At 48.1% G+C, this 26171-nt stretch overlaps 2 protein-coding genes and 1 long non-coding RNA gene across 3 annotated transcripts; all 3 read left to right on the forward strand.

The window, feature by feature from the left end:
• The first annotated feature begins 2228 nt into the window (after positions 1-2228).
• LOC122391310 lies at positions 2229-14373 on the forward strand. Its single transcript, XM_043385108.1, has 6 exons — positions 2229-2627; positions 11417-11658; positions 11956-12116; positions 12406-12482; positions 12698-12784; positions 12958-14373. Exons 1-6 carry the CDS (start codon positions 2495-2497, stop codon positions 13059-13061), a joined length of 804 nt encoding a protein of 267 aa, XP_043241043.1. The 5' UTR covers positions 2229-2494; the 3' UTR covers positions 13062-14373.
• LOC122391307 (histone-lysine N-methyltransferase PRDM9-like) lies at positions 13141-21150 on the forward strand. Its single transcript, XM_043385105.1, has 6 exons — positions 13141-13197; positions 17433-17526; positions 17815-17921; positions 18452-18594; positions 18967-19103; positions 19403-21150. The coding sequence occupies exons 1-6, from the start codon at positions 13141-13143 to the stop codon at positions 20098-20100; spliced, it is 1236 nt and encodes a 411-aa protein (XP_043241040.1). The 3' UTR covers positions 20101-21150.
• Positions 21151-23447: 2297 nt separating this feature from the next.
• LOC122391311 lies at positions 23448-25670 on the forward strand. The gene is made up of 4 exons (XR_006258326.1): positions 23448-23707; positions 24430-24755; positions 25158-25297; positions 25651-25670. It is a non-coding gene; the product is annotated as an uncharacterized LOC122391311 (long non-coding RNA).
• Positions 25671-26171: the final 501 nt, after the last annotated feature.

A 26171-nucleotide genomic window follows, 5' to 3' on the forward strand; every position in this document is an offset into this window, starting at 1 on the left:
CGCAGCGGCGGAGAGGACTCTCCTCCGTCATCGGTAAGGATCCCGGAGCATTAGCCGCCGAGCCTGAGAGGGAAGGGGAATGAGCGTCAGTGTTTTTACGGCTATAGGTACTACTTGATAGAGTATCATTATGGGTGAGCACTGAGCTGCAGGTACAAGACCACTACCTGCAAGAACATAGGCAGCCACCCAGAGAAGCGTGAAATGACCCTTATTGGCTTGCAGACCCGGCACTCTCGGCCCGCCTGCCCGCCCACAGAAGGAACGTTCGGCTCTCTAAACAAGCATAATATTTGTTATTTTGACATCCCAAATCGCTATTTAAGTTATTCAGGATGCCTGTGAAGAAAATGCATTCCTCTGCTAGATTTAAAGCATGTCTTTTACTCTTTAAAGCAAAACTACAATTACATTTCTTTGTTTGCTGGGGGTTAGGAGCGGGCCGACTGCACGGTAAACTACAATTACACTTCAAAGTTCAAAGCCTTTTAGGTATTTAGTCAGTATTATAACTTAATGCCACTGCTATCATATTCGAATGACAATAATCATTACATTCAAAGTTTTCAAGTCAAGTGTCAGTGTCATCAGCCCGATATGACTCTCCAGCCTCCAGGATTCTAGTAGGTACATTGCCCCATCACCCACCTTGAGCAGTTCCCTGAAGTACAGACTGCAGGCAGACAGCATCATCCTGTGGGCCCGGACGCGCTGTCCCTCACAGCAGAGCGTGACGTCCAGCAGCTCCCCTCCACAGCAGAGCTGGTCAAACACGAACGTGACGCTGCCCTGGAACCCGTCCCACTTGAGGCAGAACTTCTGAAAGTCCATCCTGGAGGGCTGAAGATCAGGGGCAAGACAGCGATTGGTTAGTTCATGAGAGGCGATTTGTTCCATTCTGGTTTGTTCAGTTTGGTTCTGATTTAGTTCCTTGCGTGATCCTGGTATCCACTCTCAGCCAATTCAAGACCAGACTGGATGATCACTGGAACCAAATCAGACACTCCATCCTAGATTAGCTTCCACCAGAGTCCTCAGTTCAGGAGCTCGATGCAATATGGACCCTACAGGCCTGAGGCCAATGGCCATGGTGGCCAATGCCATCAAAATTCCTGTACTGGTAAGGTACCTGAAGTACGAAGTAAAGCAAAAAAAAGAGTTTTTTGATGTTATGTGGGTGTAAGGGCAAGGTTCAAAAGATTGTGCTGGGTGTGCTTATATTTTTATGTAAAAACTAAAAAGCAAAACAACTGAGCTAGCATAGGTATTAGGTACCAGAGGGGTGTTCACGGGCACCACAAACTGCTGAGTGCGGTGTGTGCGTTGTGGGCGGCAGGCGTGGGGGTAGGGGATGGGTAGGCGGTTCTGACGTCACTGCTGCATGCGGTGGACAGTCCGCTGTGGCCGGTCCCAACCGGCCATGAGCGGTGACGGAAGGCTGACATAGGGACGCAGTGGGCGGAGCTTGGAGGCTGTGTACGGTCCGACCGCACCATAGATATCTATGGACCGCACACAGGAACCCGTGAACAGCCCTCAGATATGACGCAACCGCGACATTTGCAGCGCAATTTGACGGATGCTCCATGGGTTACCTTTGAATTTTAGCTGGTAAAAATTAACATACGGCTCGGAAATACGAACTGAGGAATAAAAAGACTCTTGCCATTCACAACAATAATCGAGAAACACCCACTATACCCACATACAACAATCGTCACGCGCCGCAAACCACTCAAAACGCGCTGTTATCATCATCAACTTGGCATCAACCCTAGCGTGAAATTTGCGTGAAATGCCCATTGAATTTGTCAAACATAAATGACGTCATTAAAGACTATGCAAGATTTTTTTATGATTTGATGCCATTTGATGCATACTTCAAGTCAATAAGCAGCCAGTTAATATGAGAAAAACTACTTTAAAGTACACATGCTCTTTTAAAAATTGCAAAAGTTGTAATAGCATGTGCAATTTTGTCGTAAAAAATTTTGATAACATTATTCATGGCAAATTTACAATCTTTCTTGTGATATTCCTTGTAAATTTTTTCATCCTTATTTTAAATTTTACTACGTCATCTTGAGAAAATTACAGGATAATAAATAAAATATTTACTTAATGGAGTAGAAAAGAAATCTTGCCTCAATAAATATTTGATTTATTTCTATGAAACCTTGATGTATCTTCCGGTCCCAAGCAGAAGATGAATGTAAATAGCAACAGACAAACAAGAAGCAGGAAGTGGCAGGAACTTATAAATAATATAACTTATTATTTATAAGTTCGAATATAACTTATACGGCCTTGGGAATGGCAGGGATCTTGCAGGGATCCAAGAAGAGGCTTTTGAAACATAGGGTATAATTAAATTAGGTCGCTTGGATCTATATTGGAAAGCAACAGATTGATATTTAAGCTCCTACAAAATCGCGATTGTGTTGTTTTCGCCCTTGCTGGCTGCTGCGACCGTTGATTATATCGTAAGATCAAGATGGAAGTCGAAGATGGGAAGTTTAGACACATACGACAGTTTTTTGCCGAGGACGCCTGGGAAGCCCTAAGTGATCTCGAGAAGCAAGTTTATTGTAACATGAAGTCCAACTATGACAAGTTATCTGAACTCGGTGAGTCAGAGCTACCCATTTTTTACGTTTTTATATGATTAATTAATGAAGATTGAAGGCTGCGTATGCTGTATACGCGCAGCCTTAACCCGCGCCCTGCTGGGGGGAGGGGGGGTGTTTGAACACCCCCCCCCCTTGTGGTTTTTCGCGAATATTTCAAAAACGGCGGCGCGGAGCGCCGCCGTTTTTGGTACACCTTACCATACATCAATTCTACACATGTTGTGAAAATTTAAGACCAAGGTCATTCAAGGTCAGGTCACCAGGTCACTTGAAGTGACCTCACCTCATAAAAAGTTTCAATGTCTGCCATAGCTACACCGAGACCCGAGTGACCGATCGCTTTGAAACTTTCAGCGATTGCTAAGAGCAATAGCATGTACAAAATGTCTATCTCAGAATTTTGATATCGATGACCTAAGGTCAGGTCAATTTTGCGACCTCCCCATTATAAGTCAATGGGAGAAAATTGAAGTGCGCCTCTTTCGAACGAAAGACATTATAAACACTCCCAAACACCGAATTACAAGTGGTTTAGACACATTGAACATGAAAATGGTGTCCGTGACCCTTGTTTATGCCCTGAGGTCATCTTAGGTCACGAATGGTATCTAACAGTTTTTCGCAAATGACTTTTGATAGAGGCATGCTAGAGCGATGAAAACGCCTTAGATGTGTTCAGCTCGACGATACGGATCGACTAATATGCAACATGACCCTTTCCGGTCAGGTCATGACCTTGACCTGAGGTCAAATTTTCAAGTTGACCTTTCAAGGTCAAGTTATAGTTCTTTCGATGCGTCTTGACAAGAGGAACACAATGCCGGTAAAAGTAAGCTCGTACAAGGCTTGGGTCAAAAGTTATTGCAGAAAAACTATTTCCGAAAAAAATCGGCTATTTTTGCAGTTTTTGCCCCCTGCAGGCAAAACCGTTGACGTTAGGTCAAATCTGAGAGAATTACTCAGAAAGGGCTTTAATAGGGCTATCGAATGCGCTTTTCCGCGGCGCTGTAGCTCTATTAGTTCTCGAGTTATGCGTTGGCTTCTTGGAAATTTTCGACATTCGACCTGGAAATCGGCGAAATTTTGCCTTCAATGACCTCTGGTCACCTGACCTTTGACCTGACCAAAAAATTGACCGAAGTGATTTCGTCATTATTTTTGACGCTCTTTCGAACGCCGCCTTCCGCGTATCGCTACGTGGCCCAGGAGCCGAGTTACAAGGGGGGGTGTTCAAACACCCCCCCCCCCCCAGCAGGGCGTGGAAATCCAGGACCCCCAGCCGGGCGCGGGTTAACCCGCCTCGGGGTCGTGGATTTCTCTCAGTCAAAATATGTGGGAATTAATTAAATATTTCTGGAAACAGCTTGCCACCTCTCGTCCGCTACCCGGGTTGAGTAACTCGCCATGAAGTAGCGTCTTAAGTTGCTTGGATGTTGGCAAAGTTCGGAAGTCAAGATTGAGAATTGTGGATAGTTCTTCGAAAAGCGTTTGTCGAATATTGTTGTATGAAGTGCAATGAAAGATGTAGTGTTCCGCAGTTTCAAGTGGATGGCCGCATGGACAGGAGGGTGAATCTGAAAGGAGTAATTTATGAAGGTGTGCGTTGAGTTTAGATGCTCCGACGCGTAGTCTGGTGTGCAGGAGATTGCCGCGCTTGGAGCCGAAGGTAAAGTACTCAGGCGGTCGTGGAGGGCCAAAATGTTCGTGAATTAGTCGTTTGAAGGAAAAAAGATTTGGATGGTGAAGAGAGGGGGGAAGGTCGTTCCAGAGCCGGGTTGTGCTTGGTAAGAATGACTTCCTGAAGAGAGTAGTTCTAGTAAAGGATTGTGTGAGAGTGCTGGAATTTCGTAAATTTCTACCTGTCTGGTTTGCTCGTGTGTCAGGAATAATTGAAAGAACATATGATGGTATTTGAGGATCAGCTGTTTTTAGGTGATGGTAAAGTAGAAGCCTGTGAACTTTGCGCATGTTTTTCATGGAAGTCCAGCCCAATTCCTCCCTCAGTCTGTTCGTCGGTGTTCTTGTCATTGTTCCTGTAATAAGTCGGGCTGCGCGATTTTGAAGTCGTTCAAGTCTGTTAGTGTCGTTCCTAGTTATCAGTCCGTCATATACTATGTCGCAATAGTCGAAAAAGGGCCGTATGTAGGTTATGTATATTTGGAGGAGGATATTTCTTGGTACGTGTTTTGCGATAGGATAGAGAGGGCCTAGAGCTTTGGTTACTTTCTTTATTATCTCGTTTATGTGTGTTTTAAATTTGAGATCAGAAGACAGGGAGATGCCAAGATGTTTGTGGTTCTCGTGGACGGGGATAGTTTGACCGTCAAAAACTAGTTTGGGAATGTTTGGGGCGTTTTTGAGTGAGAATGTTTGTTGTATCGTTTTTGATGCATTAAAGGTGATCATCCAATCATGGCCGTACTGCTGAATGTTGTCGAGGTCGCGCTGTAACGAGGTTTGTGTCAAGGCGAAACTGTCATTGTTGTGTGAAGCGTAGAGCGAAGTGTCGTCTGCAAAAAAGAGTGTGTCATTTGAAGTCTTGGTCGAAAGTCCGTCTAGGTAAATAAGGGCTAGTAGAGGGCCGAGCACGGACCCTTGGGGGCATCCCGCATTTGTGGTTTGAAGTGAGGAAAACGAATTTTGTATTACTACACGGTGTGTTCTGTCCGTCAAATAAGATTGTAACCATGTCAAGAGAGTCCCTGTCAGTCCAAAGTCTGTTTTACACTTGTGTAGAAGTCCTTTGTGCCAAATTTTGTCGAAGTATTTGGAAATGTCTAAGTAGATTGCTGTGAAGTCGTCGCCTGCGTCAAGTGTTTGGTATAAGTTGTGCGTCAGATAAACGAGCTGGAGTTGAGTACTGTGGCCCGGTCTGTATAGTCTCTCTTGAAAGTATCGCGTCATGGGCTGCGGCGGCTCGGCGAACTATTCCATTCAGTTTGAGGACCCCAGCAGTGAGGTCATGGCCTGTATCATAAAATGTACGCTGTAACACGATCCTACGCCAGCGTTAGAAGGAAAACTACTGTATGACGCAGGCACCAGCGGCTGTCAGCTGGGTCGAAACAGGTGGAGGCCGGCCAGAGGTCATGCTCGTATCGCTTTCCCTTGACCCCGTCCACCGCCCCAGGCGAATACCTGCGCCGCTTGGGTTCTCCAGCCGGGCGCTCATTGGTCTGCCTTAGTGGGCGCCAATCACTGTTAACTCAGTGTGAGAAAGAGAGAGAAAGAGAGAACGCTCAAATACAGGACTAAGTGGCTAGAGAGCAGACATTTTTGTGATTGGAATCCGCTAGCGGGCGGGTGCTCCTGCAGCCACAGATGCATTTTATTATCGGGTGCAACTGATGTTTTTTTTCGTATTCTTGCACGGGTTTCCGGATTACACCAAAAACCTGCGGTAGTCGTACCGATGACGGGTCAGAACTCAGATTTCCAGCTTTGTAATGAAACAAATCTCAACAAATCCTCTGCGAGTAGGGTAGCTTCCGTTGACCACACGCTTACTGCCATCACAAGTTACCGGGCGGCAACCGCCCGCTCCGGCTCATCCCCTTTCCCTCCGTAACCACTCCCCTCGGCCCGCGGCTGCCGCCGCGTGCCAGGCTTGGTCACTGGTCAGTGCTACCAGTGGCTCTCATACTTTTCCGCTGAACCGCGGCTGGCACAGGTAGCGCCCTCCCCTCCGAGTCGCGATACTTTCAAGAGAGACTATACCCGCTTTGTTTGTCTGTGAAAAGGTGATGACCTGACCGGAAAGGGTCATGTTGCATATCAGTCGATCCGTATCGTCGAGCTGAACACATCTAAGGCATTTTCATCGCTCTAGCATGCCTCTATCAAAAGTTATTTGCGAAAAACTGTTAGATACCATTCGTGACCTAAGATGACCTCAGGGCATAAACAAGGGTCACGGACACCATTTTCATGTTCAGTGTGTCTAAACCACTTGTAATTCGGTGTTTGGGAGTGTTTATAATGTCTTTCGTCCAAAAGAGGCGCATTTCAATTTTCTCCCATTGATTTATAATGGGCAGGTCGGAAAATTGACCTGACCTTAGGTCATCGATATCAAAATTCTGAGATATACATTTTGTACATGCTATTGCTCTTAGCAATCGCTGAAAGTTTTAAAGCGATCGGTCACTCGGTGTAGCTATGACAGACATTGAAACAATTTTTATGAGGTGAGGTCACTTCAAGTGACCTGGTGACCTGACCTTGAATGACCTTGGTCTGAAATTTTCACAGCATGTGTAGAATTGATGCATGATAAGGTGTACCAAAAGTTTTTGAGATATTCGCGAAAAACCACAAGGGGGGTGTTCAAACACCCCCCCCCCCCCATCCAGCAGGGCGCGGGTTAATTTTACATCTAACCTAAAAATTTCATGACTCTGACCCAACTGACCTTTGACCTGTGGCATGTTTCTCGAGACCATGTTTGGCCGGAATCGCGATTCGGCGCATGCCAGCTCACATTATCCGCGGTTTCCAGTCTTTTTGTGGTTTTAAACGTTCAAATATGTGAAATGATGTTGGTGCCACGCATTATGGTGGGTGTCAAGGTCACGTGAAGGTCAAGTCAAGGTCATTGACCTTTGGATGACCTCGTTTCACTTTTTCGAGTTTTACATGTTTCTAGGCTAGTTTTTGGAGCTGAATTCGAATTTAGCAACCATATGAACATTTACGAAGTAGTTTTGGTGTCTTTGTAACATGTTACGAAGCTGTCAGAGGCGGTCGACACTTACTACGAATACCCGGCAGGACCCCTACTGGTTGACCTGACCTGACCTGACCCGACCTGGCCTAAATGCATGTGATCATCAAAACCAACATGATATTCGTGATCAGCGCCCCGAAAAACCCCACAGCAGCCACACTACGGCGTTCTAACAGGTCCCGATTTTCCCGACTTTTGGGTCATTGACCTGACCTGGAAGGTCAACCAATGACCTAGGACCTTAAAATTGGGTATCATCGGCTTCTCGTCATGGGCAACACGCTCGTTTTTACCGCGAAGCTCTAGCTCGATCAGGGGCGAAACGGCAAGGAGGGTCCAACGCCCCCCCCCCCCTTATACGTTCACGGCTGGAAAAAACACCAATACGGGCGAGGGTTAATCCACGGAAAAGGTGTGCTAGGATTACGGAAAAGCAAGCTGTAAACATGTTGCCCGTATTCAGCATGAATTAAACCAGTATAACGCCTTTTGGGGCGACTAACGGAGCGAGCGAGAGGGTGGGCCTTGCACGTGCGAAATTTCGACGGGGTACCTCCAGCTGACTTGTGCACGGCACCCTACTAACCGGTCTCTAGCGATGTGCCAAATTTGGGCACAATCGGCCCAGCCGTTCTCGAGATCTGGAAGCGGCACCCTGCACGTGCGCACGTGCAAAATGGGTCCCAACTGACTTTTGCACGGCACCCTACTAACCGGTCCCTAACCATGTGCCAAATTTGAGTGTCATCGGTCCAGCCGTTCTCGAGATCTGGAATCGACCCCTGCACGTGCGCACGTGCAGCAGCACCCCAACTACGGCACATGGATATCCATTACCTAGTGGGTGCCTACCTACATGCCAACTTTCAGCGCAATCGGCCAAGTAGTTACCGAGATATTGCAACAATTACAAAACTGACACCTCTTCGTTTTGCACGTGGCACGTGCATAAGGGGTCACCCACATGCATCGGGAATAGTCCAATACTTGGTAGAAGGAACGAAGCTACCCTACAAAAAATTACCGCGTGTAAATCGGTCAAGCGGTTGCTGAGATATAAGCGTCGCAGAATCGTGACCACGGCCGGCCGGCCGGCCGGCCGCTCATACTCAGAAATTTCCGTTAATCTAAGGAAAGACTACGCTCGCTCCGTAATTATGGTATGAATTAAACGTGCATTATTCGGTAGTTTGTATCTCTATATCTTTTTAGAGTTTTTAATGTCGCTTGGTTTTAACTTGACCATGTTTTAACTATACATAGTTCAATCGTCTGTGTTCCTGTGTACTGACGCAAAGACGTAAGAGCTACGGTGAGTGGAAGTCTTTAAGAAATAAATGATGAATGATGATGATGACGGGAGGATGGAGCTGCTTTAAAGTGTAATCCATACGGAACGGCTATTTGGAGAACCCAAGTTTATCCTCGCCCGTATATAGGGGGGGGGACGTCGAACGAACCCTCCCCCCTGGTTTGCGCGGATAACTCATGTAAAAAGCGGCCGATTGCCATGAAACTTTCAATACCCTCGCGTTAATCAATTTTGCACTTACTCTTTAAATGTCATGACCCGGCTGACCACCCCAATGACCTTTGACCTATGACCTATTTTTCGAGACCATGTTTGGCCGGAATCGCGATTCGGTGGATGTCGGTTCTCATAGCCGCGCGTTTGCAGTCTTTTCGTGGTTTCACGCGTTCAGACATTTGATATGATGCTGTGACATTTATTAGGGTGGGTGTCAAGGTCGCCTGAAGGTCAGGTCAGGTCACTGATCTTTGATTACCTCGGTTCTTTTTTCCAGTTTGACATGTTTCTAAGCTAGTTTTAGGAGCTGAATTTGAATTAAGCAACCATTTGAATTGAACATTAACGAAGTGACCCAACAGCAGGGAAAATCGGGACCTGTTAAAGCGTCGTTAAGTGTGGCTGCTAAGGGTTTTTCGGGGTGCTTATCACGAATGTCATGTTTGTTTTGATCACAGATGATGTCTTCATGCATTTAGGCCAGGTCGGGTCAGGTCAGTTCAACTAGGAGGGGTCCTGCTGAGTCTCGTAGTAGGTGTCAACCTCATCTGACAGCTTCGTAACATATTATGAAGACACCAAAGTACTTCATATGGTTCAAATGGTTGAATTCGAATTCAGCTCCCAAATCTAGCCTAAAAACATGTAAAACTCGAAAAAGTGGACCTTGGTCATCAAAGGTCAATGACCTGACCTGACCTTCAGGTGACCTTGACACCCACCCTAATGCATGGGAGCAGCATCATACATCATGTTTGAATGCTTGAAACCACGAAAAGACTGCAAACGCGCGGCTAATGCGACGTATGTCGGCCCGACATACGCCGAATCGCGATTCCGGCAACATGGTCTCGAAAAGTAGGTCACAGGTCATTTGGGTCTTTTTGTTGTTAATTGAGGCTTAAGGGAGCGCGGACTTCTAATGTCATTTTGCGCCCATAACGTCGTACTAATAAAACAAGTGTGTCAAATGAAAGAACCTTCTAGATACGAAGACTAAAAAGTAAAAGACTAGATATAAAAGAGCAACGTAAGAAAAAACAGCGCAAAAGTGTCGTCCAAGACAACTGACTAGATGTAAGGACTAAAGAGGGCTAGTTGGATTGAGGTCAGGTCGAGTAAATCACTTGGAAGTTGATCGAATGGATAAAGGAAAAAAATATTGCCGGATAAAACCCAGGGTGACTCGTCACCCAGCAGGCGGCGGATAGTGGTACCCGGAGCGATGCGCCCGATATAGCGTGTTCGGTTCGGTTCAGCGAGAGGACAAGATAAAAGCACGTGAGAGACAGTGAGAGGCACGGTACACCTGCGACAGGTGGGCTGCTCTTCTCCGCGGAGGAGATGACCATGCGTGGCATACGTATGGCCGATGCGCAGCCTACATAGGACGACTTCGTTATGTCTGTTCCTTTGCATGCATGACGACCAAGGCTCGAGAGTTGGCTTGATATCTCTCAGCTTACTGCTCGCGCGTGAGTCCCACTTTGCCTGCCACTGCGAGAGCATGGAAGATCGTACGACGGGATAGTAATCCCGGGCAGGCAGAGGAAATCGCCGAGTGTAGGGCGCTGCGGCAGCGCGTCTCGCGGTGGCGTCAGCAAGCTCATTGCCTTGGATTTCAGCATGACTGGGAATCCAGCAAAAACGGGTAGTTTTTCCGGACTGCTCCACCGAAGTTACCGGAGTTAAAATGTCCTGAACAATCGGGTCAATAGGATTAAACCGCCGTGAAGCCAATAGACTGCTAAGTGAGTCTGATAAAATCAAATAGAAAAAAACCGTCGGACACAGGTCATTTGGGTCAGGGTCATGAAATTTTCAGGGTAGGGGTGAAATTGTTTAACGCGAGGGTACTAGAAGTTGTGTCGTGATCGGCCGTTCTTTACGCGAGTTATTCGCGAAAACCGAGAGGGGGTCCGTTTGACCCCCCCCCCCCATCCGGCAAGGGTTAAATTGCTTTAAGTGAGGGTGGGTGCCGGCGGCCAATCGACCGCCTATGCGTCAGCGGCTGTGAAAACGTCTAGGCAAGCGAGAGTAAGATTATAATCGCCTATTTTATGCATATCTCAGGCATGATAGTTTGCTGTTGTGTCGGTCCGGGACTGGCTGTGTAACAGGATCAGGATTTGGTTCGATTTACCGGCTCTATTTGACCACCGTGGTGATGTGATTCGGCCTTTGGTTAGGCATGGTTACACCACCAAGATAAGCGTGCCTAGGAGTTGATGCCAATTAAGCCCCGATTAGCCAAACTGTTCATCGGCGTTGCCACTGGAACGGTACGGCAGTCGTAGCTATGAGGGAGGAAAACAGGCACTATGTCCGCCACGCAGTAAAAGTGTTAACGCGCCCTGTAACCCCCCACCCCCCCCCCCCCCCCCACGCCCATACACACGAAGACTGCTGTCATTTGGTTAGAGCACGGCTTCAGCCCTCCATTTAAGAATGGTTGACGACTCCGCCAGAAATCCAGGAGAAGCAGTTAAATGTTCCATTGTCGGCTGAGTGCTTGTGTCGGTCCCCACACAGGCATCGCGGGCCAGCCGCCATCGTTCATGCGCGCCCCACCGCCGCCGCCGCCGCCGCCCCGACCGGCCCGACCGAAGCGTCCTCGACCAGCGAAGTCAGCCGATGACGGCGACGATGACTGGAGTCCGTCGCGATGCGTCCGGCCGGCCCAGCGGCGGTCGCGTTCCACCGTGCGACGTGGCGCCGCCAAGAGCAGGTTCCAGCCGCCGGTGAAGAGGACGGCGACGGTGACATCGGCTGAGGTTGGTGGGGAACGGTGGCTATCTTTTCTGCAAACCACGGGACATGTAACATTTTATCCGGAGAGGTAGAATAACACTTAACATTTTTACATTTTACACAGCATTTTGAATTTCAGAGTTGTGTTTATTGTAGGACAAGGTAGTAATTACTTGGTAGTATTTAATTAGGTAGTAATTTACACCCATGCTTGCTAGTTATCAAGTCTTTTCTCGTTAAACAATATACCCGAGGCTGGAAGGTCATCGCTTGGCTTTCTTGGAGTACCTATCTTATCAGCACCTGTCACTATATTTCAGACGGCGCCCGCTGCTTCCTCGGCCGTGTCCGGTGACGTCCATTCGCAGGAGCGGCGGCCGGTCAACACAGAGGAGGCAGCAAAGGAGGCGGACCGGTCTCCGCACAGGCCACCGTCGCCGCCGTACGATTTCATCGGCTTTACGCTCGAGGATCAGTTCAAGTAAGTGACGACCATAGAGATCTTCTATACAGCGAGTGTTATTGTGAAAATTTCAAGATACCTATCTATATCTAGCGATACCTATAAAACTAGCGATATTTTGCCGTAATCACGACTGGCACTTTCGGTTTGCATTTTAGCGTATTTTTTGTGGTCGGATATCTACTGTTTGTTTGGCGGCCGATTTACTTTCCGCGCACCTTCTGCAAGGCATGATTCAAGAGCCTTTTTATCGTCAAATAAATGAACCTCCAAGACCATTTCATGTATGGTTTGACGCGACTTTCAGGGCCCGGCACGCTGTGGACACGAAAGCTGAACTGCTGTGGAACCACATCATCGCCGAGTTCAAGGACTTGGGAGAAGGTAAGGATTGTCATCACCATTGTCATTGGTATGAATAGCATGTCCTAGACACCACTTTACCGTCACGATCGGTTTTGGCGTTTATCGTGAGACCAAACGTTTTGCCCGTTACTTTACGCAAAACCAACTGGATGTTATTCCAGCTGGTGCTGTTGTGGCTACGTATGTTACATTGAGTGTGCGGGCATGACGTGATGTAATGTCAAATTTCACAGAGCCTCCCGAGCGGGAGGTGTTCAAACGCCGCCGGAACACGGTCAACTACCGGGAGGAGGAGGATCTGGACGACGACGACTACATCTGTGAGTAACCAGCTACCGTCTCATAAACAAACAACACTCAACCTGTCGAAGTCACCACATTCTGCTGTTTTCTGTAACATACGGTCACATGGGTCGCAATACGTGTTCCTTGTTTTCCGAGTCTTCAGTCTTTTTTTACAGACAGAGATAACCTCTATTTCGTGTTGTTCCAGTCTGTGACGAGTGTGACCGCGAGTGGGAGGGCGACTGTCCTGTGCACGGGCCGCTGAAAGTCGTACCCGACAACAAGGTATGGAACTCGGAAGGGGACCGCTAATTGCCCTCGCTCCGTTTGTACGTCTAATGGCATTGTTTGTGTAGCTTTGTACTCCCGATCACTTCATAAATCATGCGATATGTTTTTAAGTAAGCTACAGCTCGAGCTACCGTTCATTATTTTCTCTCATCTTGCCGTAAAAAGTGGTTCGAGTGGTAGTTACTCTTTTTGTCATGCTCCAATGGCCGCTAAACTATTTCAATTGAAAAGTGTTCCGTATCATTCTTTACGCAATCATTGAGCAATTCAGCGGTTAACTACTTATTGGCCGTTTTCACGACGGAATAGCAGGCATCTATTTAATCCCCATTTGATCCTTTAGTTCCTCAGGAATTTTAGTAGTTCTTTTTAGTAGGTTCCCCAGCTTTCGAATGAATGGTGCGTTAGTTTGCTATTTTTCTATTAAATATCACATCGATTTACTTTATCTAAGGATTTATCACTAATATCAACATAAAGCATAAGCACAATTATAAAATTATGAAATTATTAAATACTAGTACAATAGTTAAAAAAAGATACTGAGTTGCCAGGCTACAAAGAATATATTCATTTATGGCGCACGACAGACATTTAGAAAGCAGCGCCCTGTTTTACTGCACGCTGCTAGCCGCTTCCATTGGGTTTTGCAGGCCGACGTCATTGGTCGTTACACGTATGATGTCACGCGACTTGTGGCCTGTCACGGCTCTTTAATGATCTCCACTAAATGAATGCAACAATGGCCTTTTAAGTTGATCTCTGTGGCCATCTGTCTATGGAGCGACCAATATGAAAGTTGGGTGAATTTACCGGGGTTACATGACTATGAGCAAGCAAATGTGTATCAGGAATGGATTTAGGTGGAGAATTGCGCTGGACCATGAGTGCTCGAACGCTCCCAATTCCACGCCGGTTTGGCTTTGGAGCCGAGACAGACTATGCGGGTCAAGGTCACCGCTGGGGTAACGGTGGATTGGCTGCGCCCGAGCACCCGTAACGCGGCACAATTCTCCATCTATGGATTTTCCTATTCGCTCAGCATTGTGATAGGCGTTCGTAATAGCATTTACTCTGCTCATGTACCTATCCCCGGTTATTTAAAAGAAGTTTTTTTTTGTGGGGGAATATCACGGCTTTAGGTACTCGGTGGCCCTATTCACGACTTTCAAAGAATGCTCCGATAACTAAACACCGCACAGACCTACTGCATTAGTGAATCTGACAGAAGGTCTGTGGAATTACATCCCCCCTCACCACACCCCTAAAAACTCATCCAGTGTCCAAAACCACTTTTATCGACTCGCCAAAAAAACAAAAACAAAAAAAAAAACACACACACACACACACACACATACACACACAAAGCATGGGGCATGTCAGCTCTCAGTTCATTTATCATTGTCTTTACCATGGTTAAATTGCATTGCGCGATTTAAAGCACGTGAGTGCCTATATAGTATATATGTAGAAAATAATATCTACAGCAAAACATCCAAAATTACAAAGGCTACAATGCTTAAAAAGTAGGTTCATCAAGGAAGCCCATTTTTACTTGCGTTGTGTTCCCAACCATGCGATTCCAACGCGGGCTATTCGCAACGTCTGTTAAGGCACGTTAACAACTGACAAGCCGCCACCGCTGCCACTTATTCATAGATGGTTGATATCGCAGCTTGGGCGTCAGCAGCGCGGCCCACAACGCGTCGGCGCCAGCGCACGCAGCTGTTGGCACTCGGCAGCCGGTGTTGCGACTTAACGGCCGGCCGGCCCCATGAAGGAGAAGCTCTCGGTGAAGCTTTGTGATCGCCTCATAGCCGCCTTGGATGTCATCTTTCTTGGCAGATCCATCCGTTCAGATGGTACGGTGCAGTCTGGATAAAGGACGAAGTCCAACGCCGCTAACCCCGCGACCGCCACCACACAACGTGGCCGCAGACCGAACGGGCGTGAGGGCCGTAAGGGCCACCCCGCCATCCGGTAGGTGGCTGAGCAGCCGGGCGCAGCGGCGCCTGGGCGGCGGCCGCGCTGAGATGAAGTCCCAAACCGCCATGTCGCCATCACCGCCATCACCATTGCTGCAGCTGTTCCCAACCGCCTCAATCGCCGCCGTTTTGCCAGCAGTCGCGCCGCGGAATGGCAGAAGCTCCAGAGTAGCCTCCAGCGCCCCTCTCCGCACGTGTGCAGGTGCACTGCGGCCGCCGGGTCCGACGTCCAGGCAGAACATGATATTTCCATGCTGCTCCGACGGTGGGCTGGTCTTGTTTGGGCGTTCCTCCACTGTGACGTCGGTCACGCCTGCCCCGGCCAGGGCGCAGAGGCCGACGTGTCACCATCCGGTTGCAGTCCTCAGTCGGGTCGCAACGTGTACCTCTTCCGCAGCGTGGAGCGCGCTCCCGCTGGGCAGCGATACAGCCAAAAGTAGCATAGCATGCGGGCGGCCAGCGCTGCGCCGGACAGCGGACCCATGCCGGGGGTATGCCGGTCTCGGCCATTAGCGGGGTCGTCGGGGCCGAGGCTGTACATACAGCTGGTGACCGCGTGAGCCGCCAATCGAAGCTCACGGCTTATAAGCTCGACGCGGGCATCACACGCCGTCCCGATGGGAGCTCCACGACGCCGCCGCGAACTCCAGCGCGGCTCGCAGCGCGAAGACCAGTACGGACGGCCGGGGCAAACGGCGTGCGGGAGTCGCAGGCGACGTTCTGCGGACAGAAAGGGTTGGGCATAAGCTGGTCGGCAGGACACTCTTGAGCCGAGCCTTTGATGTAATTACAGGTGATCCAGAAGCATGCACAAAAATTCATGACACACTATTCTCATTTATGTATTTGCTACATATGATATGATATACCAGCTCATGATCAGTGACGCATTCTGGGCAATATGTTCTAAAGTGAAGTAACTGAAGTTACAGCTTAAAAGCTTAAAAAAACAGCTTAAAAACACACACACACACATTCGATAGCTTATGAGAATAACATGCCTTGTGTGCTTAATGCAGGAAAATATTTTTTTCACTTTTTTAGAAACAGCAAGAGTTGTCAACAAGCCATGTCAACTATCTAAACAATTTTTATGGAAACTGCTCTAGCTAGCTTAAAGTTCCACAACGTTTCCGGAGCACCGTACCCAAACTCAGTTCATGTTACAAGAAAAAACAGTAATAATGCCTCCTAATTTTGAATGAAATATAGGTATGAGTAATTTGATTTGGAAAGCAACAAATTTCCGCACATCATTTTAGCAAAATTACTATTTTCTTCAGCCATCAGGTTACACAAAACCATAATAAACTTTATGATCTAGTTTACACAAAACCAAAGGCCCGATTTTAACAAATGTAGATAAAATTTAAACAATTTTAAAAAATGTATCGTGGAGAAAATGAAAAGTGTAGATTTGTAAAGCCGGGATATTTCAATTTCACGGATTAGGCACTTAAAGAAATATCTTCACCTTTCTTTGAGCCACCAGCCTTCACCCAAGTTTTACACGAATGTAGTGAAGCAGACAATGTGGCAACTCAAAATTGTGATGGTTTGAGATAATTATGACGGTAAAAGAAAAAGCAACACAAGGTTCCTTACCCTCGTTTTTTCACATGGGTTCAGATGAGGCTTCAACTGTTGCCGACCTGAGGAGCTATAGGGACTTTAGCTTTCCAAAACTCAATTTCTAAGGGCACTGAGCAGTGTTTGGCTTTCACACGAATGCGATAGTAAGTTATATGAAGTTGACAAAGCAAGCAAAGCAAAGCATGATGCCCCGCGCGTCCGCCCGCGACCACGCCCCGCGTCCGACTCCCGACCGCCGCGTGACCCGAGGCGCCCGGCGGTCACGTGACCTACCGGCCGGGACTGCAAACGGCCTTCACCACCATTCTTGTATGACGTCATATCCTACTGAGGTGCTGATTGGTCGGAATTAGATACCTGAAGGTAATTATCTGCCGTAGTTATTTTTGTTTCATTGTTTTGCGTGTTTTCTTATATGAAATGTAATTAAAAAATTTGTCATATTTTAATCACCATTAAAACATAAGTGAATAGGTATAAAAGAGAACTCGATATATACTTTCCTTGTTTTTAAGAATTCCGGAATTAGATACCCGAGGGAGTAAAGTTGCCACGCTGATTTGATACCTCATAGTCGAAAGGTGGGCTACTAGAACCAAAAATTGCTGTGTTTGTAAATAAATAAGTGATTTGAGGGCTAAAAATGCCCGGATTTAAACTTCTAAAATTATTTTGAACATAAAATATTTCAGTTTGAGGGATGTTAAGGCCTCAAAGGGTAGGTACTTTTTAGGTATTAAATAAGTTCCTCTGCGAAAGTTCCGTCGTGAAAACGGCCATTGTGATCACCGCAACACGCTTGCACACTGCACAGGTCCCGTTCGACTCTGGCGATCCTGAGAGAGACATCAAGACCCGTCCCGAGTTCCTCAACCCGGGCCGGTCCAAAATCCCCGGAGCCAACACCGGTAAAATCCTCATTATTTATCCTACTCATTTGGATCCCCTGATTTATGCCTAACGATACTTTGTTTTGATACATATTGCCCTAATGGAGCGTCAATAAGTCGCTGTCATGCAGTTTCCTTAGTTTCTCAGTCAATTCCGTACCACCGTATTGAATTCCTGTTGCTGACATGTATTCTTTATGACGTTCCGACTGCTTCCATTCGGCCCTCACCAGACTGAGCCGCAGCTGTGTTTAGTCTATGACAGCTCACCACCGTTACTCCTGTGTATTCCCACGGCCCACACAGGCATTTGGACGGAGAAGGACCTGCCGGCGCGGCTGAGGTTCGGACCCTACGAGGGTATCGTCACCGCCGACCGACGCCAGGCCACCGACTCGGGCTACAGCTGGGAGGTGAGAGAGCGGCGGGTCTGTGGTGGGTTCAACAGCTGCTACCAGTAGCGGCAGAACACCTTCAATGAAGGGGGGGGAGCACTGCCGACTTTTGGTCCCATTCTTTCCATGCAACGCCCATAGGGCTAATGTTAAAATGCCAAAATCAAAGGGGGTACGGTGCCCCGGTGCCCTCCCCGTTCCGCCGCCTATGCTCAACTACCACAGTAGCTCGAAGTTAGAATTGCCCTTTAAATATGCGGCTCCATAATACATTTCGTTCAAACGAGGCTTTTAGATGGAGTTCTCTAGTTTGGTTGCATTCTTCTTCTCCAGTCACCGCAGCAGCTGATGTTTTCCGAACACCAAATGCATATAAGGCAAGACGAGCTTTTCGCATCTGAGACACTCGTCGTTCTGTAATTTATCACACGCATTGTGCGCCTACGTTGTGTGATTTATCACACGCATTGTGCGCCTACGTTGTGTGAAACGCGTATGTAACGTGAGTGTGCTTATCTAGTGATACTATACAAACTTCTGTTTCTCAGATCAAAAAGTGTCGCCGCGTGCACCACTACGTGAACGCCGGCGACTCGAGCTCCAGCAACTGGCTGCGGCTGGTCAACTGTGCCCGCTTCGAGCAGGAGCAGAACCTGATCGCATTCCAGTACAAGGGCCAGATGTACTACAGGTAACGGTGAACGTGTCTAGCGCAGACCTTGCCCTATAGAAACTTGTTCACTGCTTCTCACGGTAGCTGTCATTTATCTATACAGTTATAGGCCTCATATGGTCATTGTGTGCTGGTTTTTGGCAGGTCAGAAACAATTGTTAAGTATTGGAATATTACTCTGTTATAATAACAGCAGCTTAGCTGTACTGCTCTCTGATCTCCATGGTCGTCTTTGGTGATGTGCCAATTTTTATTGCGTTTTTTTATTGCGTTGTTACCCGTTTTGGCAGCAGTGATTTTATTCGATACGTGATTGTTCGCGTGAGTGCGCACAAGATTCATCACTCGTCATTTTCTGACTCATAATTGCACCTTTCGTCATGGCCACAGGACGTACAAGCCGATTGTGAAGGGCTCCGAGCTGCTGGTCTACTACGGAGACGCCTACGCCCGGGAGCTCAACATCAACGTGCAGACGTTCAGGAAGGCTCCGGCCGCCGCCCCGCCGCCAGCAGCCTTCGTGTCAGGTGGGCAACCGAATATAGCATCTCCGATAGAATAGATATATTACAAAATGCTCAGTAGTAATTGGCCAATCAGTAAAACACATGAAAAATATCATTTTTTCCGCGAGGCATGACTCATGGCTGACTGCCATCCCCAAAGGCAGACTGACTAGAGCGACATCTATATTACTGGCCGCCTCATCTAATAGATTTAGTAGACAAGCGCAACTATGAGCTTCAACAAAATGCACATGATGTCACATGTTGATAGCACGCACATCCATGTATGTTGGTATATGGTAATCAGCGTCATTCGCCAGGTGGCTCCACGGTCCGCTGCGTCCACTGCGACTACGCCTGTCTGGGACAGGAGCGGCTGGACAGGCATGTGAAGACACGGCACGGTCACATCGGCAGGAACGGACGGTACAAGTGTGAGTGGTGTGAGTACTCGACGAACGATGTGCGTAATTTGAGTCGCCATCGCCTCACCCACACGGGGGAGCGGCCACACCGCTGTGACGAGTGCGGCAGGACGTTTACTCAGCTCAGTCAACTGACCACTCACCGCCGTACACACACCAGCCAGAGACCGTACGTGTGTGACGTCTGTGGGAAGGCGTTCACAGAGAACGGTAACCTAACGAGACACAGACGGATCCACACCGGGGAGAAGGTGCGTCAGTGTGAGCAGTGTGGCGCCGAGTTTAACCAGCTGTCCGACTACACCAGACACATTCAGTCACACAACGGAGTGAAGCCGCACCGGTGCCAGGTGTGCTCGTCCCGGTTCGTCAAACAGGCGAACCTCACCACACACATGCGGACTCACACGGGGGAGCGGCCGTACGGGTGCTCCTTCTGCCCGGCACGGTTCGCGGATCAGTCGGTCATGAGGAGACACGTCACCGCCCGGCACACACACGACTACCGACACAGGTGTGAGCGGTGTGGTAAGGGATTTGTTAGACTCAATGAAATGAGGAAACACAGTGAGAGGTGCACGGTGACCAGCTGATGTGTGTGTAGCTGTGCTGGCGGGGTGGTTGTTACCACAGTGTATATAAATTCAGTGGCGGCAAATGCGCTTGGTCACGTGACCAAATCTGCACGTGCGGTTGTGGCGAGGGCACTTCCCGAAACTCTGGTGCCAACGGCCTCGCGGCGCCCATAGAGAATACATGGGGCCTTTTCTTTTCAGACCTATCGTGTCCAAACCAAGCCATTTAGTGCAAGGATACGACTGGTTTGAGATTCAGTCGTCTTTTGGCTATAAGTCGGCATAAGAAACGTATTTTTATCGGCAAAATTCGCTAAGTACCAGGTGGTTTTCCGATACGCTGCACGCCTCCTAACCCCCGGCGGCCGACCGGAGGAGTCAGTAGCGCTCCACTTACGACTTTTGGCGATAGCTCAAAACACCTTACAGCTAGAGGGCTGCTATCTGGCACACCTTATCTTTGCTTCCATACGCATCTTTGGAAACCAATTGCATTTCCGTCTCAGGTCAGATCACTGACTTATGACGTCACACGTGAACCTCTGCAATAGTCCCAAAATACCGAAACTTCGCAATGCCCTCGGTGCCAGAGGAGCTGTCACAGCGAGATGATACTTACAGGACCTAGTATCCTCTAGAAGTCACAAAACTTGTATATCTCGGATTTTTCCTAGAGGTCACATGAGGTCAGGCCGATCGCGTGACGTCACCATTACAAGTCAATGGGGAAAATATGGAAACTATAATTTTGACGCCGAGAATGATCTAAACCTAGCTCAAGCACATGGAATCTCGCAATTTCATGCACTTCTTGCAATGCCCAATGCTTCACTTTTGCATATTTAACCTAGCGTGACGTCATAGGTCACAAGTTTTTTCGTCAATAACTCCTGATAAAATTGAATTGGCAAGTCGGAAAAGTCACCGTTGGACTCGCGAAGACCTACCGAATCGAATGATATACGATATAACCTCCTCCGACCAACTTCGTGATCTGAGTGCCTCTGACCTGACTTTGACTCGATGTGAACACCTTATGTTGACCCCACCCAAACAAAAAAAAAAAAACACCCCCAAAAAGTGTACCATTTGACGCACCGGAGCATGACAAACATGATGGCACTAAAATCGCGACTCTGCGCCGTTTTTTGGCAGTTATTTCTCAAAACCCGAAATCGTATTTTGGCCCGGGGCACTTGACCTGACCTTCAGAGGCCACCAGTTGACCTGAGACTTTTAAACCGTGCATCAATCGCTGCGTCCCCTGTCCCGTAACGGCACACATGCTTGTTTTTCCCGCGAGGCTAGATCAATTAGGGCGAGGGAGTCGTACCCGCCCACTCTTGCGGCCGGGGCGTAGGTATGTAAAAAAAACTAATAAGTGGGGATGATTGATGCAAGATTCTTACAGATAATGGTTGATGAAAGTAGGGTATAAGTTATTAGAGATAAGTGAAACAAATTTGCAGCCCTCAGTAGCCTTGATTTATGCATTTAAGAGTCATAGAAATTAGAACAACTGTAAGCTGCAGGCTCAGCTCTACAGTTTCTACCTATACCAGCAAACACAATAAACTCAATGGAAGAGTAATAATAGTTGAATTGTATTTTATTGATGCTATTCGAGTTTCAATGGTAACTCTGTCACCGATGATTCAATATTATTTGCACGGTATCATTTGCTACCACACGTCTAAATATTTATTATCTAAAATAATGCAGTAAAATAAGCTGCGCCACATCTGTCGACAAAATCTGGTGCCAACTCAAGGTCAAACGGAAAATATGGTCACGTGACCAATGTCCGGCAGCTGGTTGTTACCACAGTGTATATGTTGTTACGAGCCTGTTGTGATTTTATATTGCATGATATTGCCGGTGGATCATCTTATTGTGACAATGTGACTGTTGGCTGTGATCGTTGATTAGGGGCGTTGGTGCATGCTGCTTGATCAATTTTGGACTTAGTCGCACGCACACGACTCAATGACATTGCGCTACGTTATTAAATAACCTTGTGATTATAATAACCTTGTGACTATAAATAACCTTGTGATTATAGTTTTATTCGCTGTATTACTGGGCCCTATCGATAAATGGCTCGCTCATACTGCAATGGTATGTCTCATGGAGCGTTGTGTTGATGTTTTACAGTTTCGTCCGTTCAATATATTTGGTGTTAGCACATCTCGGCCGTTTCAAACATGCCGTTCACATACCATTGGCTGTGGTAAAACAGTCTATCCTATACAGTCTCTTTATATACGGCTGGACAGCCGTGGTGCACAGTGCCGGTGCATTACCGTCCGGCCGTTCGTGGTGACCTGTCTCGGTGCACCATGCCGGCGCCACACCGCCCGCGGCACTATAGTCTGTGTGTGGTCATACCGCCAACACAGAGACGGGTTATATCACGGGAGATCCGGGTCCTGACGATGGGCTTTGGTTTACACTGACGAGGAAATGGGACAGTTCAGCAAGGCTCTGTGGTGGTCGTGATTATACCGAGCTCACAATATTGGATTGAACAGAAAAATCAACCATTAAGTTCAGACAATTGAACGTACCTCACCAAGAGTATTTACACCTTCACCCGCTAGATGGCAGTAGACGCGTCGCCTGAATGGTATGGTACTGTCGGGGAGCATTCCGGTCTAGGGGTAAGATACTTGCCTCTAGATTCGGCCATCCGGGTTCGATTCCCGGGCAATGCACGTGGCATTGCCGCTACCTGACCGCTTGGAACAGCGTGAGAGTTCCGGTTAGCACCTTGGTCCACTGGATGTGGTGCTTAAAGGGACTATCCCACCTTCGAAAAAATCCCGTTTAGGATTCGGAAATGTTACTTAGGGCACTGTGACGAATTCTGCAAGTTTTTACGCGTTTTCATTGTATACTTTTTGAAATATTGCGACTTTTATATTTCATCGTGACGTCATTTAGATCGGATCTGTGACGTAATGAAGGATTTACTTCATGCCAATGAAGGGGGAAACTTGGCAGCAAATATATTTGCTTTCAAATATGACGCGGCTCATACAATAACAAAAGTGTCTCTGATTGGGCATTTTGTAGTTGGTGGTATGATAGTCAATGTAAGTATGTTTGACTTCCTGCATATAAAATTCAAATACTAACATCACAATTCACATAGGAAAGGAACATATTTTCACCATAACTTTTAAAAATTTGTGTCAATTTGGAATACAATTAAAGTGAACAAGTGTGAAATTTGAATGAAAATAACCAACATTCCTGACCTAACCTTACCTACTTTCCTAAAAAGTTTGTAATACCCTTAATACCAACCTAAAACCCCCATGCCAGATGTCTACAACATACAAACCTTTCAATCAGCCTACTACAGTACCTAACACCTCACAACCTATTCCATTCCGAACCTATTGATTGGGATTTTTGTATACTTTTATACTCATTGCATCCTAGCTTGCTATTATAGCAAACATGCAGGTATTTAAAGAAATGTTTTGTTTTTCCTTTTTAGCTGTTGAAATTTCTTGAATGCAAACACAACACAACACACCATGCGCACATGACAGAGGTCTCCGTCACTGCGGAGGGAAGATCGCAATGCTGCTTGCAGGCTGTTGACAGAAAGTGATCAGTAAGTTATGACCCTATGCATAATGCTACAATTATTTCTTTTGTATACAGGGAGTTGGTCAGAGATTGAACATGTCTCAGCATCATATATTTGAATGCTGATAATTATGTATACGAGCATTGACCAATCAATTGAAACTAGAAAAGTAGATAAGTGCTTAACAAAATGGATTGGTGAAGATTAGATTGCCTATATAGAGCATGCAATGTTGACTTCATAACATACTGCATAAAAATGTAGTCTGTTCCATATTATGTTTGCGCCTATGGTCAAAGCTGCTTCTTCAATTTGCTTCTTCGTTCAATCTAGGGATGTAGCCAAGGGAGTGGCCACGGCTGTCATGGTCTACCCCAAAGGCGAGAAATTAAATAAAATAAAATAAAGATAAATAAAAACAGCTGTACCATACCCCCAAAAATAGTGGGCCAAATCCGAGTTTTCCTTTTTGGAGGGGGTACGACACTAGGCCGCGACCTGTGGCCCCTCCCTCAGTAAAATCTTGGCTATGGCTCAATAATTTGAGTCTATGCTTTATGTCTATGACTATTCTATACAGGAGCTATGCAATCCTGTTTTCTTTCTAGGTTCATGCTGTTCTGAGGTGAAACATTTTCCTGGCATGGTGGCACTTTGTCAGTGTGGGGTGAGGTAGGCATCCACTGTGATGTGACTGACCCTGTCGGCTCCCACTCCCCCTCTGACCCGGCCATGCGTCCCGCCAGGTTGTCGTGTTCCGCCAGCTGCTGCGCCGGCGTTGGCAGCGCACAGCCGCTACCAGCTGACACGCCGACCGGTGCGCGGCGCGCGTGTGCCGGGCGCCGACGGCCGTCGTCTGGCAGCAACAGCGCTGCCAGTGACTCGCGCTGCTGCTGCAGAAACTGGATAAGGATCGTAGAATCCTGGCGTGTTTTTGTAACGTCCATTAGAGTGATTTAGACGCAGCGTGTAGAAAGGACTCGTTTATTGACGTGTGACTTTCTGACAGCTCAGTCACCTGTTGACGGCGGCGCACAGCGTCACCTACCCGCCCTACAGCCGGCCCAGCAGGGTGAGTAGTGAGTACCAATACCCGCCCTGCAGCCGGCCCCAGCAGGGTGAGTAGTGTGTACTGAGTAGCGCTCAGAGTTAGCTTGAAGTTGTTTAACATGATGCACTGTTCTTCATGAGTCGTCCCCATCGCTACTTGTGACTTGCAAGTTCCTTCTTTTTCGGCAGTGCGTCCCAATTATATCAGCGATTTTCACCTCTGAGAAGTGTAGTTGCCGTACTAGTGAAAAAGCGTATATCTTTGAAATAAACATTCCGTTTCATCTGCCCACTATCACTAACGCCCCTCTGCCCTCTCCTGCAGCGGCCGGGGAGACCCACCTGACCGCTCCTTCCCCCTGTTTTGCTGCAGGCGGGGAGGCCCGCCCTGACCTTCTCCTCTACCCTCTGCCCTCTCCCGCAGCGGACGGAGAGGCCCGCCCGGGCCCAGTGCCGCACGGAGAGGCGGCGGCGCTGGAGGCCAACACCCCGGCTCGCGGCCTGTAGCTGACGGTGCTGGAGCCGCGAGTCACCGTGGTGGCTGGCCATGGAGACTTGGAAAAGGTGGTTCTCCGCGCAGCGGAGGAAGGGGCGGCGGCTGACAGTGGTGGCCGCCAACGGGGAGCTGGGCGGCGTGGGTCCGTGGCCCGTGCATAGCGGGGATGTTCGAAAAGGCAGCATCAGCTGCATTGTTTGAAGAGCTGCTGCAGTTAGGCGTTGAGATATGATCGCAGACTTGCAAGGAGATGGGCTCCTGAGATGCGTGCTTTTTTGCTCCGATGATCCGGCTGATCGCTGTTGATCTATGAGGTCGCATCACCCGCGCGCGGTCACCAGGCCGGGGAGGTATATACGTCTACAGCAGCTGTGTTATTTGTCTGTCCCGGTTGTATCACCCAGTCTTCCCCCGTCCCCAGGCCGGTGAGGTGCGTCTCCCAGCATTGCTGGTGTATTGTTTATCTGTCCCGGTTCCCCCGTCCTCAGGCCGGTGAGGTGCGTCTCCAGCTGCGCTGTCAGACGATCCAGTGGAACGAGCAGCAGCCCATGTACCCGTCCCGGCTGTGCCGGTGTGTCTCCCAGCTTGAGCGGCGCCGGCCGACCGCTGCGCTGCTCTACAACTGCCACGTCCACACACGATGCACGGTCAGTCATTATACCGAGTAATGCTAATTATAACCGCGGGTGTTTTGTTAGAATGGCCCTGAGTGTGCCGTTGTTGTGTGATTAATGTTGAGTGCGTTTTCTAGTTGTGAAGTACACTGTGGTAGGCTCGACATAACTACTCATTAGAAGTGGCGGGAACACTGCTCCAATGCCCTATTGTCGATTGGAAATGAATAACTACGGCCGCGGCTCCTGACTGTATCCCTTTTCCCCGTGCGCCCTACAGGTGACGGCTGACCAGGCGGTGCTGGTCTCGGCCGCGACCGACGGCCAG

The sequence above is a fragment of the Amphibalanus amphitrite genome, unplaced genomic scaffold (genome assembly GCF_019059575.1).
Source record: "Amphibalanus amphitrite isolate SeventyFive unplaced genomic scaffold, NRLGWU_Aamphi_draft 000431F_arrow, whole genome shotgun sequence".
NCBI lineage: Eukaryota > Metazoa > Arthropoda > Thecostraca > Balanomorpha > Balanidae > Amphibalanus > Amphibalanus amphitrite.